The sequence below is a fragment of the Polypterus senegalus genome, chromosome 2 (genome assembly GCF_016835505.1).
Source record: "Polypterus senegalus isolate Bchr_013 chromosome 2, ASM1683550v1, whole genome shotgun sequence".
Taxonomy (NCBI): domain Eukaryota; kingdom Metazoa; phylum Chordata; class Cladistia; order Polypteriformes; family Polypteridae; genus Polypterus; species Polypterus senegalus.
This window is the reverse complement of record NC_053155.1, coordinates 287,398,977-287,415,286: the sequence shown is the minus strand read 5'-3', so window position 1 is coordinate 287,415,286 and position 16,310 is coordinate 287,398,977. Positions and strand designations below refer to the sequence as shown.

General features: G+C 43.6%; 1 protein-coding gene and 1 long non-coding RNA gene across 4 annotated transcripts in view; one reads left to right on the top strand and one right to left on the bottom strand.

Annotated features, from left to right (window-relative positions):
• Positions 1-15,244, bottom strand: part of LOC120523967 — a 78,233-nt gene extending 62,989 nt beyond the window's left edge. The window contains exon 1 of the long non-coding RNA XR_005632728.1: positions 15,177-15,244. This is a non-coding gene — a long non-coding RNA (uncharacterized LOC120523967). The remainder of the gene's footprint in view (positions 1-15,176) is intronic.
• A 181-nt stretch (positions 15,245-15,425) lies between these two features.
• LOC120523965 (protocadherin Fat 4) overlaps positions 15,426-16,310 on the top strand; it is a 176,062-nt gene continuing 175,177 nt past the window's right edge. For all 3 annotated transcript variants that reach the window (XM_039745722.1, XM_039745721.1, XM_039745723.1), the window contains exon 1: positions 15,426-15,490. In XM_039745722.1, coding sequence (XP_039601656.1) covers positions 15,434-15,490 — 57 coding nt within the window. In that variant the 5' untranslated portion in view covers positions 15,426-15,433. The remainder of the gene's footprint in view (positions 15,491-16,310) is intronic.

The window sequence follows — 16,310 nt, the reverse complement described above, 5'->3', positions numbered from 1 at the left end:
ATAAGTGCTGTCAGAAGAAGGTTTTCTGTGTCAATCAGCACAGTCTCATGAGACCATGAGATGGGACGTTACATGAGGAGAGTTGGACAGCAACAACAACATTTATTTATATAGCACATTTTCATACAAACAGTAACTCAAAGTGGTTTACATAATAAAGAATAGAAAAATAAAAGATACAATAAGAAAACAAAATAAATCAACATTAATTAACATCGAATAAGAGTAAGGTTCAATGGCCAGGGGGGACAGAAAAAACAAAAAAACTCCAGACGGCTGGAGAAAAAAATAAAATCTGTAGGGAAAAGGGGCATAGAAGTGCATTAACCCAGCAGCAGGAGCAGTTTCAGCTCTATTGTGCAAGAAAGAACAGGAGGAGCACAGCCATAGCCCTGCAAAATGACCTCCAGATGGCAACTGGTGTGCATGTTTCTGACTAAACTGTCAGAAACCAACTCCATGAGGGTGGCATGAGCGTTCAAAATCCTCTAGTTTTACCTGTGCACACAGCCCATCACCATGCAGCTCAATTAGCATTTGCTGGAGAATACCACAATTGGCAGGTCTGCCATTGGTGCCCCATTGTCTTCACAGATAAGAGCAGGTTCACACTGAGCACATGTGACATATGTGAAAGAGTTTGGAGATGCCGTAGTGAAGGTTACACAGCCTGCAACATCATCAAGCATGACCAGTTGGCCGGTGGGTCATTATGGTCTTGGGAGTGATGTGCATGTTCACAAGACCCGAATCCAATTGAGAACCTCTGGGACATTATACGAGGTGTGGCAGATTAGTAATGAGACTGATTTTTTATTTACCAAAGTTTTTATTTTTTTCAAACATTAATGTTATCCCCTTCAAAGTAGTTCCCTTGGGCAGCTACACACCGATGGAGACGTTGTTCCCACTGTTGATAGCTGGAAGTCTTCAGCCGGTATGGTCTTCAGCATGTCCGTTACACTCTTTTGGATGTTTTCTAAAGTCCCGAAATGACGTCCTTTGAGGACATTTTTCAGTTTAGGAAAAAGTCACACAGACTGAGGGCAGGTGAATAAGGGGGCTGGGGAACCACAGGAATGCCTTTTGAGGTCAAAAATTCTGTTATGGAGAGGGCAGTTTTTCGGCACCATTTTGGCATGTGCAAATGTTCAGTCAAAATTTGATAAACGGTAAATCTGTTCAAATTGAATTATTCACTTAACATTCTTAATGTTAAACGACGGTCTGATCTCACAAGAGTGTTCACACGTTCGATGTTTTAATTGGTTTTCGAAGTTTAAGTCCTCCCTGAACGGTGTTCATCTTCAACGTGTTTTCTGCCTTCCAAAATGATTTGTGCCAGCGAAAAACTTGAGCTCGGGATAAAGAATGTTCCCCATAGGCCTGTTTTAACTTTTTAAACGTCACACTTAATGGCACAACGTTGCTCCAAATTCCGCTGTTCCATTTTGCGTGACGCACAACCAAAAACGCAACTTTGCTAATAGCAGTCACAAAAATCACGTAGTTAACGGAAGGAGTTGAAACTCGCACTGAGCTATGGGAGGGTACTGATACACGTGCTCTATCAAGGACAACAGCGCAGTGTTGCCAGTCTCATTACTTTTCTGCCACACCTCGTATATCGGTGAAACCAACCTCACCAAGTTGCATCACAGGCTGTTCTGGAGCTCACTGATGCTCTGATCCAGGTCTGGTAGGAGATCCCCCAGGACACCATCTGCTGTCTCTTCAAGAGCCTACCCACACACTGTCGAGACTGCATACAGGCATGTTGGGATCATACACACTACTGAGTCATATTATGAGTTAGTGTGATGAAATTCACTGGCGTTGGATCAGACTGTGATTTCAATTTTAAATTTTTTTTGAGCAGTATATTAACTAAATATTTTCAAGTTGAATTGATTTAGAACAATACCAAATACATGGATAAAGTGTGCAATTTGATACATTTCAATTTTTTTTTTAATTTTGTACTTAAATGTGCATGTAATGGAAACATTCAATTATGCTTTGTTTTACTGTGTTCATGAATGCAAATAAAAATAACTATTCACAATTAAAACAATTTTAATGAGTTTCATTTTGCAGACTTGTGAATTGCATTAGCTTTAGCTTAGATTTGGGAAAAAATAGATACGTTGGATAATATTGTAGGAAGGAATTTAACAATAAGGGGATGCCTAATGCCAACTCTCAGACATTTGGAGAGAAGAATTGTTCATAAAAATGTATTAAAAATGCATCAGAGGGAGAAATTTCCAGTGGATTGGGGATTTCTGATCAAGTTAAAAATGTCAATGCATTATGTAAAGAAAATGAGATGATGTAAATGAAGTGCCATTAGTCTGGTTTTATTTAATATAATGATGAATGAGCCTAAGGTAACAAAAGAAAATGTATCATTATTTGTTGATTATGATCTACTGGAAAAGAGAAAAATAATAAGTATATGTTTGGTTAACACAAAAATACATTTTGCCAACATAAAAATAGCCTATGAAGTGGTAGGTTAAATAATCTATTGAAAAAATGGAGTATGTTGCTTTTACTCTGAAAAAGATAGAAGTGAGAGAAAAGCTGTATTTACAGTGCCCTCTATTATATTTGAGACAAAGACACTTTTTTCCTTGATAAACTCCTCAGCTCCACAGTTTAAAATTTTTGGCCAAATTAAAAGAAGATAAGGTATTTTGAGGAATGATTTATATATAATCTTTTCTACTATTTTTTTAAAGTAAAATGCATACAGTGCCCTTCTTACTGTTTGGGACAAAGACACATTTTTGCTTGATTGCCCCACTGCACCACAGTTTAAAATTACAAATAAAACAATTCAGACGTGATTAAAGTGCACATTGCATACTCTCATTTAAGTGGTCTTTGCATCATTATGGTCACACAAGGTAGAAATGACATCACTTTTTCTACAATGTCCCCCCAATTCAGGGCACCATAATGTTCAGGACAATTGGTGTCACAGGTGTTTGTGATTCCTCAGGTGTATTTCATTGTTTCATAAGGTGCTTCGGTCTGCTTCTACCTTTTTGGATACTGTAGTTGCAATTGCTCCAAAAGGATGACATGAGTTGTGCCAATTAAAATCAAAGAAGCCTTTATGAGGCTGAAAAGCAAGAATAAAACCAATAGAGACATCTGCAAAACCTTAGGATTACCTAACCCAACTGTGTAAAATATCATGAAGAAGAAGGAATGCACTGGTGAGTTCAGTAATCACAAAGGTACTGGCAGGCCAAGGAAGACCTCCATTGCTGATGACAGAAGAATCCCCACAATGATAAAGTAAAAACCCCAATTGTCTTTCCGACATTCTAAAGGCAGATGTGGATGAGTTAGAGACAACTATCAGCAGAAGACTCCATGAACAGAAATGCAGAGACCACACTGCAAGATGCAAACCACTAGTGAGCCACATAAAACAGGATGACCAGATTACAGTATGTGAAAAATACTTAAAACAGCCAGCAGAATTCTGGGAAAAAGTTCTTGAGGGCAGGCGAGACAAAGACAAACATGATCAGAGTGATGGCAAGATCAAAGTGTGGAGACAAAAAGGAACTGCCCAAGATCAAAAGCAGATCACCTCATTTGTCAAGCATGGTGCAGGAGGTGTTATGGCTTGCACATGAATGGCTGCCAAAGGTACTGACACACTTCTCTTCACTGATGATGGAACTGCTGATGGCAGTAACACAATTAATTGTCTACCAGTTCCCTGGACCCTTTTCCCTCAGCCTTGCTGAAGGCCAACATTTCTGCTATTTCTACACTTATCACCAGGATTATAAACCAATCCCTTTTGGTTGGCCATATTCCTTCAGCACTAAAAACTGCTGTCATCAGACCTCTACTAAAAAAACCCACCCTGGATCCTGAAGTTCTGTCTAACTATAGACCCATCTCTAATCTTCCATTTCTTTCTAAAGTTCTGGAAAAATAGTTGCAGTACAACTTCGTGATCATCTCAAACTGAATAATCTGTTTGAAAAGTTTCAGTCTGGTTTTCGCCCTGGCCATAGCACCGAAACAGCCCTGGTCAGGGTCACAAATGACCTTCTGATGTCAGCAGATACTGGTTCTCCTTCTTTACTCATTCTCCTTGACCTGACAGCTGCTTTTGATACAATTGATCATAATATTCTTCTTCACCGTCTGCAATACACCCTTGGACTTTCTGGAACTGTTCAAAATTGGTTTACATCTTATTTGACCGGTAGAACTAAGTATGTCGCACTTGGCAGCGCAAAATCTCACACCCATACCTGTTACCTGTGGTGTTCCACAGGGCTCTGTGTTGGGCCCCATCCTTTTCATCATTTATATGCTCCCCCTTGGAAGTGTCATTAGCAGACATGGTTTTTCTTTTCATTGTTATGCCGATGACACTCAGCTTTATCTTAGGACTACTCCCACCTCCTCTACTGCTCCTCTGCCAACATCTACACTGACTATTTGTTTGGAGGAAATAGAGGCATGGATGAGGCTCAACTTCCTTCAGCTAAACAGATCTAAAACAGAAGCCATTTTAGTTGGCACACCACACCAGCTTCGTTCCACTACCATCACCAGTATCACTTTTTCTGGAAAAAGATACCTCTTTCTACATTTGTTACAAACTTGGGTGTTAAAATGGATTCTCAACTAACTTTTGACACCCACATTAAACATCTCTGTAAGTCATCTTTTCACCATCTCAGGAACATTGCTAAACTCCGTCCAACACTTACCCTGGCAGATGCAGAGAGGCTTGTCCATGCCTTTGTCTCGTCCAGGCTGGATTACTGTAATGCGCTCCTCATTGGGATTCCTGGCAAGAGTACCCAGAGACTCCAGTACATTCAGAACAGCGCTGCAAGGATCCTGATGAGGGTGCGAAAGCATAACCACATCACTCCTATCTTGAAAACCCTTCACTGGCTCCCTGTACCACTTAGAATTGAGTACAAGGTTTCCCTCCTTACCCATCAGTGCATTTATGGATCTGCTCCCCTGTATTTACAGGAACTCCTTATCCCTCATACTTCCTCATGCATCCTCCGCTCTGTGCATACCAACACTCTTCAAGTTCCCAGAACTAAACTTAGCAGTACGGGTGATAGAGCCTTTTCTTCGGTGGCGCCGAGGCTGTGGAATTCCCTCCCCGACTACTTGAGAGCCCCACAGTCGATCGATGCCTTCAAACGAAACCTAAAACTTATCTTTTAGAAAGGCTTTTGTTAAATTATTTCTATAGATTTTTTTGTTTGTTCATTTTATTCTTATTTTGTAGCACTTTGAGATTGTTAAATATAAAGTGCGATATAAATAAAATCTATTATTATTTATTATTATTAATTTTGAGGTGTATGGATTCAGATAGTATTCACAGCCTTCATTTTCTATGTATTTTGTTATGTGGCAGCTTTATGCTAAAATCATTTAAATTTGCCCATCCATCCATCCTCTTCCACTTATCCGGGGTCGGGTCGCGGGGGCAGCAGCTTAGGCAGAGAGGCCCAGACTTCCCTCTCCCCGGGCCACTTCATCCAGCTCTTACAGGAGAATCCCAAGGCGTTCCCAGGCCAGTTGGAAGACAGCATGTCCTGGGCCTCCTCCCGGTTGGACGTTCCCGGAACACCTCACCAGGGAGGCGTCCAGGAGGCATCCTGATCAGATGCCCGAGCCACCTCATCTGACTCCTCTCGATGCGGAGGAGCAGCGGCTCAACTCTGAGCCCCTCCAGGATGACTGAGCTTCTCACCCTATCTTTAAGGGAAAGCCCAGACACCGTGCAGAGGAAACTCATTTCAGCCGCTTGTATTCGCGATCTCATTCTTTCGGTCACCACCCATAGCTCATGACCATAGGTCAGGGTAGGAACGTAAATCGAATGGTAAATTGAGAGCTTCACCTTACGGCTTAGCTCTTTTTTCACCACGACAGACCGATGCAGAGCCCTCCATGAACCATCACCTTATCGTGGTGGAGGGGTTTGCGTGTCCCAATGATCCTAGGAGCTATGTTGTCAGGGTGCTTTATGCCCCTTGTAGGGCCACCCAAGGCAAACTGGTCCTAGGTGAGGGATGAGACAAAGAGTGGTTCAACAAACCTCCAATGACAAAAGAAAACTTTGGACAACGTTTTCCCTTGCCCGGACGTGGGTCACCGGGGCCCCCCTCTGGAGCCAGGCCTGGAGGTGGGGCTCGTTGGCGAGGACCTGGTGGCCGGGCCTGTACCCATGGGGCTCGGCCGGGCACAGCCCGAAGAGGTAAGGTGGGTCCTCCTCCCCATGGGTGTATCACCTATGGGAGGGGCCAAGGAGGTTGGGTGCAGTGTGAGTTGGGTGGTGGCCGAAGGTGGGGACCTTGGCGGTCTGATCCTCGGTTATAGAAACTGGCTCTTGGGACGTGGAATGTCATCTCTCTGAAGGGGAAGGAGCCTGATCTAGTGCGTGAGTCGAGAGGTTCCGGCTAGATATAGTCGGATTCACCTCGATGCACAGATTGGACTCTGGAACCAATCTCCCTGAGAGGGGCTGGACTCTCTACCACTCTGGAGTTTCCCCAGGTGAGAGGCACCGATGACTGACTTTGTGGTCGTGTCATCGGACTTGCGGCCTCATGTCTTGGACACTCGGGTGAAGAGGGGGCGGAGCTGTCACTGATCACCACCTGGTGGTGAGTTGGCTTTGATGGTGGGGGAAGATGCCGGTCAGGCCTGGTAGGCCCAAACATGTTGTGAGGGTCTGCTGGGAACGGCTGGCAGAGTCCCCTGTCAGAAGTAGCTTCAATTCCCACCTTCGGCCGAACTTCAACCACATCCCGAGGGAGGTGGGGGACATTGAGTCTGAATTTGCCATGTTCTGTGCCTCTATTGTTGAGGCGGCTGACCGGAGCTGTGGCCGCAAGGTGGTCGGTGCCTGTCGTGGCGGCAATCCCTGAACCCGCTGGTGGACACCGGCGGTGAGGGATGCAGTCAAGCTGAAGAAGGAGTCCTATAGGACCTTTTTGTCTTGTAGGTCTCTGGAGGCAGCTGATAGTTACCGGCAGGCCAAGTGGAATGCAGCTTCGGTGGTTGCTGAGGCAAAAAGTCGGACATGGGAGGAGTTTGGGGAGGCCATGGAGAACGACTGCTTCGAGGAGCTTCTGGTCCACCGTTCGGCGTCTAAGGAGTTGGAAACAGTGCAGTGTCAACACGGTATATGGTGGGGATGGTGTGCTGCTGACCTCGACTCGGGACGTTGTGGGTCATTGTGGGGAGTACTTCGAAGACCTCCTCAATCTCACTAACATGCCTTCCAATGAGGAAGCAGAGCCTGGGGACTCTGAGGTGGGCTCTCCCATCTCTGGGACTGAGGTCACCGAGGTGGTCAAAAAGCTCCTTGGTGGCAGGGCCCCGCGGCCGGGGATGAATGAGATACGCCCGGAGTTCCTCAAGGCTCTGGGTGTTGTAGGACTGTCTTGGTTGACACGTCTCAGCAACATCGCATGGACATCAGGGACAGTGCCTCTGGATTGGCAGACAGGGGTGGTGGTCCCCCTCTTTAAAAAGGGGGACTGAAGGGTGTGTTCCAACTACAGAGGGATCACACACCTCAGCCTCCCTGAAAAAGTCTATTCAGGGGTTCTGGAGAGGAGGGTCCGTCGGATAGTCGAATCTCGGATTCAGGAGGAACAGTGTGGTTTTTGTCCTGGTCGCGGAACAGTGGACTAGCTCTACACCCTTAGCAGAATCCTAGAGGGTGCATGGGAGTTTGCCCAACCAGTCTACATGTCTTTTGTGGACTTGGAAAAGGCATTCGACCGTGTCCCTCGGGGAACCATGTGGTTAGGGAGTGTTCGGGAGGGTGCTCCTGGAGTATGGGGTACGGGACCCCCTGATAAGAGCTGTTCGGTCCCTGTACAACCGGTGTCAGAGCTTGGTCCGCATTGCCGGCAGTAAGTCGAGCCTTTTTCCAGTGAGAGTTGGACTCTGCCAGTGCTGCCCTTTGTCACCGATTCTGTTCATATCTTTTATGGACAGAATTTCTAGGCTCAGCCAGGGTGTTGAAGGGGTCCGTTTGGTGGACTCAGGATTGGGTCACTGTTTTTTGCAGATGATGTTGTCCTGTTTGCTTCATCAGGCTGTGATCTTCAGCTCTCTCTGGATTGGTTCACAGCTGAGTGTGAAGCGGCTGGGATGAGAATCAGCACCTCCAAATCTGAGACCATGTAGTGCCATCTCAGGGTTGGGGGAGAGATCCTGTCCCAAGTGGAGGAGTTCAAGTATTTCGGGGTCTTGTTCACGAGTGAGGGAAGAATGGAGCGTGAGATCGACAGGTGAATCAGTGCGGCATCCGCAGTGAGGCGGATCGGTGCGGCATCCGCAGTGATGCGGGCTCTGCATCGGTCTGTCGTGGTAAAAAAAGTGCTGAGCATATCAAGCAAAACTCAATACCCCAGGATGACAAAGTGAAAATAGGAATATTAGAAATTTTTGCTATTCTTTTTTTTAAAGCAAAGAATTTACTGTATCAAAATGACACGTGAAATATGGCTCAGGTTCAATCCCATATTATTGATAATCATTGAGACGTTTCTACACAACCCAGCCACAGGGGATGCACAAACCAGTGTGTTTCTTCATGCCGGTCTCAAGCCCGGATAAATGGGGAGGATTATGTCAGGAAGGCCATCCAGCGTAAAACTTTGCCAAATCAATATGCGGACAACAATACAAATTTCCATACCGGATCGGTCGAGCCCCGGGTTAACAATGACTGCCACCAGTACTGTTAGCCAAAAGAGTGCTGGCATAAATTGGGCTACTGTTGGCTGAAGAAGAAGGAGAAGAAGAGGGAGGAGACGTGTCCAGAGGCAGGAGGAGAGGAGGAAAGTAAAGAGAGTGGAACTGAGGGTAGGAACTTTGAATGTTGGCGGTATGACTGGTAAGGGGAGAGAGTTAGCAGATATGAGGATTATAGGATTATATAGGATTATATAGGATTGGAGGTGGATTCAAATTGTTCTATCATGGTTTGGATGGAAGGAAAAGGGGTTGGTGTTATTCTGAAGGAACAGTATGTCAAGAGTGTTTTGGAGGTGAAAAGAGTGTCAGGCAGAGTAATGATTATGATGCTGGAAATTGGAGGTGTGATAATAAATGTTGTTAGTACATACAGTATGCACCGCAAGTTGGGTGTACAATGGGTGAGAAATAAGATTTTTGGAGTGAGTTGGATGAAGTGATGAACAGTGTACCCAAGGGACAGAAAGTGGTGATTGGAGCGGATTTCAATGGGCATGTTGGTGAAGGGAACAGAGGAGACGAGGAGGTGATGGGTAGGTATGGTGTCAAGGAGAGGAATGAAGAAGGTCAGAGGATAGTGGATTTTGCCAAAAGGATGGACATGGCTGTGGTAAATACATATTTTAAGAAGAGGGAGGAACATAAGGTTACTTACAAGAATGGAGGAGGATGCACAAAGGTAGATTGCATCTTATGCAGTAGAGCTGATCTGAAGGAGATTGAAGACTGCAAAGTGGTGGCAGGGAAAAGTGTAGTTAAGCAGCATAGGATGGTGGTCTGTAGGATGACGTTGGAGATCAAGAAGAGGAAGAGAGTGAGGGCAGAGCCGAGGATCAAATGGTGGAAGCTGAAAAAGGAAGACTGCAAGGTTGAGTTTAGGGAGGAGGTGAGGTGAGACACTGGGTGGCAGTGAAGAGTTACCAGACAGCTGGGAAACTACAGCAGATGTAGTAAGGGTGACAGCAAGAAGGGTGCTTAGCGTGACATCTGGAAAGAGGAAGGAGGAAAAGGAAACCTGGTGGTGGAATGAGGAAATACAGGAGAGTATACAGAGGAAGAGGATGGCAAAGAAGAAGTGGGATAGTCAGAGATGCAGAAAGTAGACAAGAGTACAAGGAGATAAGGCAAGGTGAAAGAGAGGTGGCGAAGGCTAAAAAAAGGTGTATGATGAGTTGTATGAGAGGTTGGACACTAAGGAGGGAGAAAAGGACCTGTACCGATTGGCTAGACAGAGGGACCGAGCTAGGAAAGATGTGCAGCAGGTTTGGGTGATAAATGATGAAGATGGAAATATATTCACAAACGAGAAAAGTGTGTTGAGCAGATGGAAAGAGTACTTTGAGAGGCTGATGAATGAAGAGAACGAGAGAAAGAAGAGGTTGGATGATGTGGAGATAGTGAATCAGGAAGTGCAATGGATTAGCAAGGAGGAAGTAAGGACAGCTATGAAGAGGATGAAAAATGGAAAGGCCGTTGGTCCAGATGACATACCTATGGAAGCATGGAGGTGTTTAGGAGAGATGGCAGTGGAGTTTTTAACCAGATTGTTTAATGGAATCTTGGAAAGTGAGAGGATGCCTGAGGAGTGGAGAAGAAGTGTACTGGTGCCGATATTTAAGAATAAGGGGGATGTGCAGGGCTGCAGTAAATTGATGAGCCACAGCATGAAGTTATGGGAAAGAGTAGTGGAAGCTATGTTAAGAAGTGAGGTGATGATTAGTGAGCAGCAGTATGGTTTTGTGCCAAGAAAGAGCACCACAGATGCAATTTTTGCTCTGAGTATGTTGATGGAGAAGTTTAGAGAAGGCCAGAAGGAGTTGCATTGTGTCTTTGTGGACCTGGAGAAAGCATATGACAGGGTGCCTCAAGAGGGGCTGTGGTATTGTATGAGGAAGTCGGGAGTGGCAGAGAAGTACGTAAGAGTTGTACAGGATATGTACGAGGGAAGTGTGACAGTGGTGAGGTCTGCAGTAGGAGAGACGGATGCATTCAACATGGAGGTGGGATTACATCAGGGATCGGCTCTGAGCCCTTTATTATTTGCAATGGTGATGGACAGGTTGACATATGAGATTAGACAGGAGTCCCCGTGAACTCTGATGTTTGCTGATGACATTGTGATCTGTAGCGATAGTAGGGAGCAGGTTGAGGAGACCCTGGAGAGGTGGAGATATGCTCTAGAGAGGAAAGGAATGAAGGTCAGTAGGAACAAGACAGAATACATGTGTGTAAATGAGAGGGAGGTCAGAGGAATGGTGAGGATGCAGAGAGTAGACTTTGTGAAGGTGGATGAGTTTAAATATTTGGGATCAACAGTACAGAGTAATAGGGATTGTGGAAGAGAGGTGAAGAAGTGAGTGCTGGTAGGGTGGAATGGGTGGAGAAGAGTGTCAGGAGTTATTTGTGACAGACGGGTATCAGCAAGAGTGAAAGGGAAGGTCTACAGGACGGTAGTGAGACCAGCTATGTTATATGGGTTGGAGTAGGTGGCACTGACCAGAAAATAGGAGAGAGAGCTGGAGGTGGCAGATTTAAAGATGCTAAGATTTGCACTGGATGTGACGAGGATGGGTAGGATTAGAAATGAGTACATTAGAGGGTCAGCTGAAGTTGGATGGTTGGAAGACAAAGTCAGAGAGGCGAGATTGCATTGGTTTGGACATGTGCAGAGGAGAGATGCTGGGTATATTGGGAGAAGGATGTCAAGGATAGAGCTGCCAGAGAAGAGGAAAAGAGGAAGGCCTAAGCGAAGGTTTATGGATGTGGTGAGAGAGGACATGCAGGCGATGAGTGTAGCAGAACAAGATGCAGAGGACAGAAAGATATGGAAGAAGATGATCCGCTGTGGCAAACCTTAACGGGAGCAGCTGAAAGAAGAAGAAGAAGATTGAGACATTTCTACACCTCGTTTAGAGTCCACCTGTGTTCAGTTCAATTGATTCAGCATGACTAAGAAAGTCACACACCTTTCTATAGAAGGTCCCACAGTAGACAGTGTGTATCAGAGTAAAAACCAAGCCATGAGGTCAAAGTAGCTGTCAATAGACCTTAGAGTCAGGATTGTGTTGAAGCAAAGGTGTTAGGAAGAATACAACAAACATTTCTTTAGCACTGAAGGTTGCCAAGAGCCCAGTTGCCTTAAAATCCTTAAATGAATTAAGTTTGGATCTCTTCCTTGAGCTGGCCACTCAGCCAAACTGAGCAATCCAGGGAGAAGGGCCTTGAGAAGAGAGGTGGCCAAGAGCCTGATGTTCACTCTGGTTGAACTTGAGAGAACCGGTGTGTAAATGTAACAACCATCACTGCAACACCCCACTGATCTGGATTTTATGACAGAAGCCCCTCCTTAATAAAAGACAGGAGGTAGTCCACGTGTTGCTCAGACTATGAGAAACAAGATTGTGTGGTTTAATGAAACCAAGATTAGCATCATGTCTGAAGGAAACCATACACTGCTTATAACCTGTTCGATAACATTCCAATGGTTAATCATGGTGATGGTAGCATCATGCTGTAGGGTCATTTTTCAGTGACTTCGACTTTGGAGACTAGACAGGATTGAGGGAAAGCTGAACAGAGCAAAGAGCAAAGATACCCTTAATGAAAATCTGCCCCAGAGTGCTCTGAATTTCAGACTGGGCCTAAGGTTGGGCTCCCAACCGGAAAATGACCCTTAGCACAAAGCAAACACAACACATGGGTGACTAATGGACAACTCTAGGAATGTCCTTGAGTGGCCCATCTGGAACCTTGAAACTGATTGAACAGCTCTGGAGAGACCTGAAAATAGCCATCCACCGACGGTCTCCATCAATCCTGACAGAGTTTGAGAGGGTCTGCTGAGAAGAATGGCAGAAAATCATCAAATCCAGGTGTGTAAAGCTTGTCACGTCATTCCCAAGAAGATGTCAGGCTCTAATCGCTGCCAAAGGGGGTTGAATGATACACCAAATAAAAGGTCAGCGGACTTGTGTCAATGTGAGATTTCAGTTTTTTATATTTTTAACAAATTTGGAAAAATTACTAAAATTCTGTTTTCACTTTTCATTCTTGGGTATTGAGTACTGCTTGATTAGAGGAAAAAAAGAAATTTACATGATTTTAGCAGAAAGCTGTACTGAAGCAGTCTGGTGCAGGCACCCTTAGCCCCAGTGAAGGTACTCAGAGTCTCAGGACAGGCAGCAGAATCAAGCTTTATTGTACATACAGACTCAGCTCAGATAGAACAATCAGTGTCTAGCTATAAGCACCTTTTACATTTATTACAATTCTTATCATTTAAGCCATTATTCTTCCTCATTTGACTCCTAACATTCCATATTCCAGCTTCTAATTAACTCCACCAATAATTCTTAGTTGAGGGGGACTCAAACCCCGTTCTGTCTATCTTATCTGTTTGATAAGGACTGTTCTTACTTGCTACCATTATTTATAGCCAAACAGTTCACATTCCCTCTCTAAGCGAGGGGGCCCATCTGTTGACGCTCTAGTATGTCTGATCTTTGGCTTATGAAATACTGGTGTTTTCTAGCTCAGACAAAATAATAAAGAATATGTAGACATGAATCTTTTTAATCCTAACACTCACATGTTTAATGTCTCTCTGTTATATAAAAAAATCTTTTTTCAAGAGATTTTTTCAAGTCCCGTGAGACAAGACTTCTGACATGAGATTGAGATCACGCCCTCCTCTCAACCATATTCAAATACGTACATGGTCCACTCACATCTCATTTGGGTGAATGATTTTGACAGACACATTTTCTGCTCTCTCAGCTCTTACAGATTTTTAAGTTTTCCTTACTTTAAGTTCACAATTAAAGAAGACGTATTATATCCAAATCTTATTGATGAATTTCATCCCGAAGGGATATCAACAGAAGAAATGAGTACACGGGAAATTCTAGCACAGAGAAACGATGATGTCAAACAAATTAACGCGAAAATTGTCAGTCAGTTACACGGCAAATTGGTTAAATACGTATTAATAGACTACGCTGAAACAGTTGGTGGTGATCATGTGGAAGATGAAAATATCAACTTACAATATTCTGAAAAATAACTACAACACTGTCCGGTCTTCCACCGCCCAAATTAATGTAGAAAGAAGGATATATCCAAGAAAGGTAATGTAGCACATCTTCCATGGATAATATTAGGCACCAAAGGAGCTCTTGATATGCCAATTATATTAAAACATTTACAGTTTCCCGTTAGAATAGCTTTTGCTATGACAATTACAACATTCAAAAAAGTCGGTTTATTTATTAGAGAGAAAGAAACAAAATTCTCTCACGTTGCCTTTTCACAATGTAAGTCCAAACACAGAATCAAAATTCTTTGCGATATTGACAAAAATGTAATTAAAAAAATTGTTTTTACTAAAGTTTTACAGTAAAAGTGTAAGTTTAAAAAATATTTGCGTGTTAATTTCAAAGCCAAACAGAATGAAAACGTATAACGCAACGAAAAACTCGAACTTCACATGAAACATTCATGTTACTTTCCATTTTACTATTTTTTAATGTGGTTAATTACTCAATGTAATGTAAGATAGTTCTATTAAGCATATGTAACAATTCCCATGAAAATAACAATCTGTTTAAATTGTACATCTACATCCCCATGCACAAGTGGCAGAACCGTAAAGTGGCCGGCCTGGGGGCTGGCAAGCAAAGAGAGCAGGGGGCAAGGCCCCTAATTTAGTATGAAACAATTCTTACTTTCCCAAGTTCTTATATAGTAATACTTTTCTATAGCTGCAGCATAACAAAATGTGAAAGGGTCTGAATACTTTCTGAATTCACTATACGCATGACGGTAATTGAGGTGTTGTGTTGAACTTGTGCAAGGTCTCCACACACAAAAGAATTTATTGTGTATTGTTTCGTAGGTTTGAGATGGACACCAGCTAACAAGATAAGCAGGTCACAAAATGGGTGAACTGAAGGGTTCGCCATTATTATTATTATTATTATTATTATTATCTCAAATACATTTAAGAACGAGCATAAAAATAAGACATGAAAAGTGACCATGGAATGAATCCCCTGCAATAATTTCAACTTCAAGTAAATGACCTGAACAGCAGCATCAACTGGACTCACATTTTTAGTTTTTCTTTTGCACCAAATATTTTACAGCTTGTGAGGAAATCACTGGAGTCTTTTACGGCTTAATACCTGCTACATTATTATAGTATTTCCTGTTCAGAGCTCAGCGACATAAAAAAGGCTCCAACTTTCCAGTAAGAATTCATTTTGTATGTAAAAGCCGCTTAACAAAAAGGAACTTCTAAATGAACAAAGATAAAGGAGTCTAAAGGACAACCAATTATTTGGAAATGGATGCTTACCTCCCTGTTTTGAGACGGTTGGACTTACTTAGCAATGAAGTACAATGAAGAATGTAAAAGGAATGACGTTATTCCCGAAGTCTGCCATCAATAGCCGAGCAGGTCCCTATGGATACAACTTGCAGATATTAGCCGCCTGCTTCCTGCGCGTAGCCAGAGTTGGCTTAAACTGCAGAAACTTGTGACGCTGATGACGAGAGGCTGGAGTAAAAGTAGTGGTGTTTTGCCGAATTAACTTTAAAGTTAATAAAAAAAAAATCCGAAGGCAGCACGACAAGTGAACAGATGGACACCTGCGGCGGTTTGACGGTCCGGCGAGTTGCTGTTACGCTGTGCTTCACGGTAAGCTACTTACTGCGTGCCCTGCTTTAAACCGGCGCCTTGTGTGTGTGGATCTGTGACTAAATTTAAGTTTGGTTTTAATATAAAGTTTCAGATTTGAACGGATATGTCGAGTAAAGTAGCGTGTATGTCAGTTTATAACTTACATCGAACTTGTTAGCAGGTGCGCACCGTGGTATAGTCAAGTGGCCGGGCTTTAAAGGCGATCGGTCACACGCAAGTTTCGCCTTCAGGATTTTTTTTATTTTGTTATTTTTACACTTTCTGCCGAAATCTGTCATATGCTTTATGCCATGTAATCTGTGTTTTCTGTTAACAACAAGCGGTGTGCATTTTGCAAGTTGGATGACGTTTCCAGTGCTCGGTGTGGCATTGTGATATTTCTGTGGTGTTGTCCTGCCGTGGGTGCCTTCCACACTTTGGCCCATACAGCTGTGTCAGGCCATTTAAGCATAAAACGCACGACTTGGAAGTGTGGACGGGGAAGCCGTAGTGGCCGCTGGAGAAACAAACGTCCACACTGGGAGAACGTGCAATCTACACGCAGAAAGTAACGGAGTGCCAAGGGAATAAATCAAGAAAAAGTGAAACGTTAAACTTCTGTCTGTGCTGTGTTGTGGGATGGCTTCTGATTTTGTAATTGTTAAAAGTCAAACATTAGTGGGAGAAAAGTATATACATACTGTACATAAAAAATGATGTTGGGCTATACAGCTAATTTGCGCTTTTGTGACTTACATTGTGTTCTACCTTCAAAACAGTAAAGCTGAAAATGTAGTCAGAGAGATGAAACTGTAACAATAATTGATCAATTAATCTT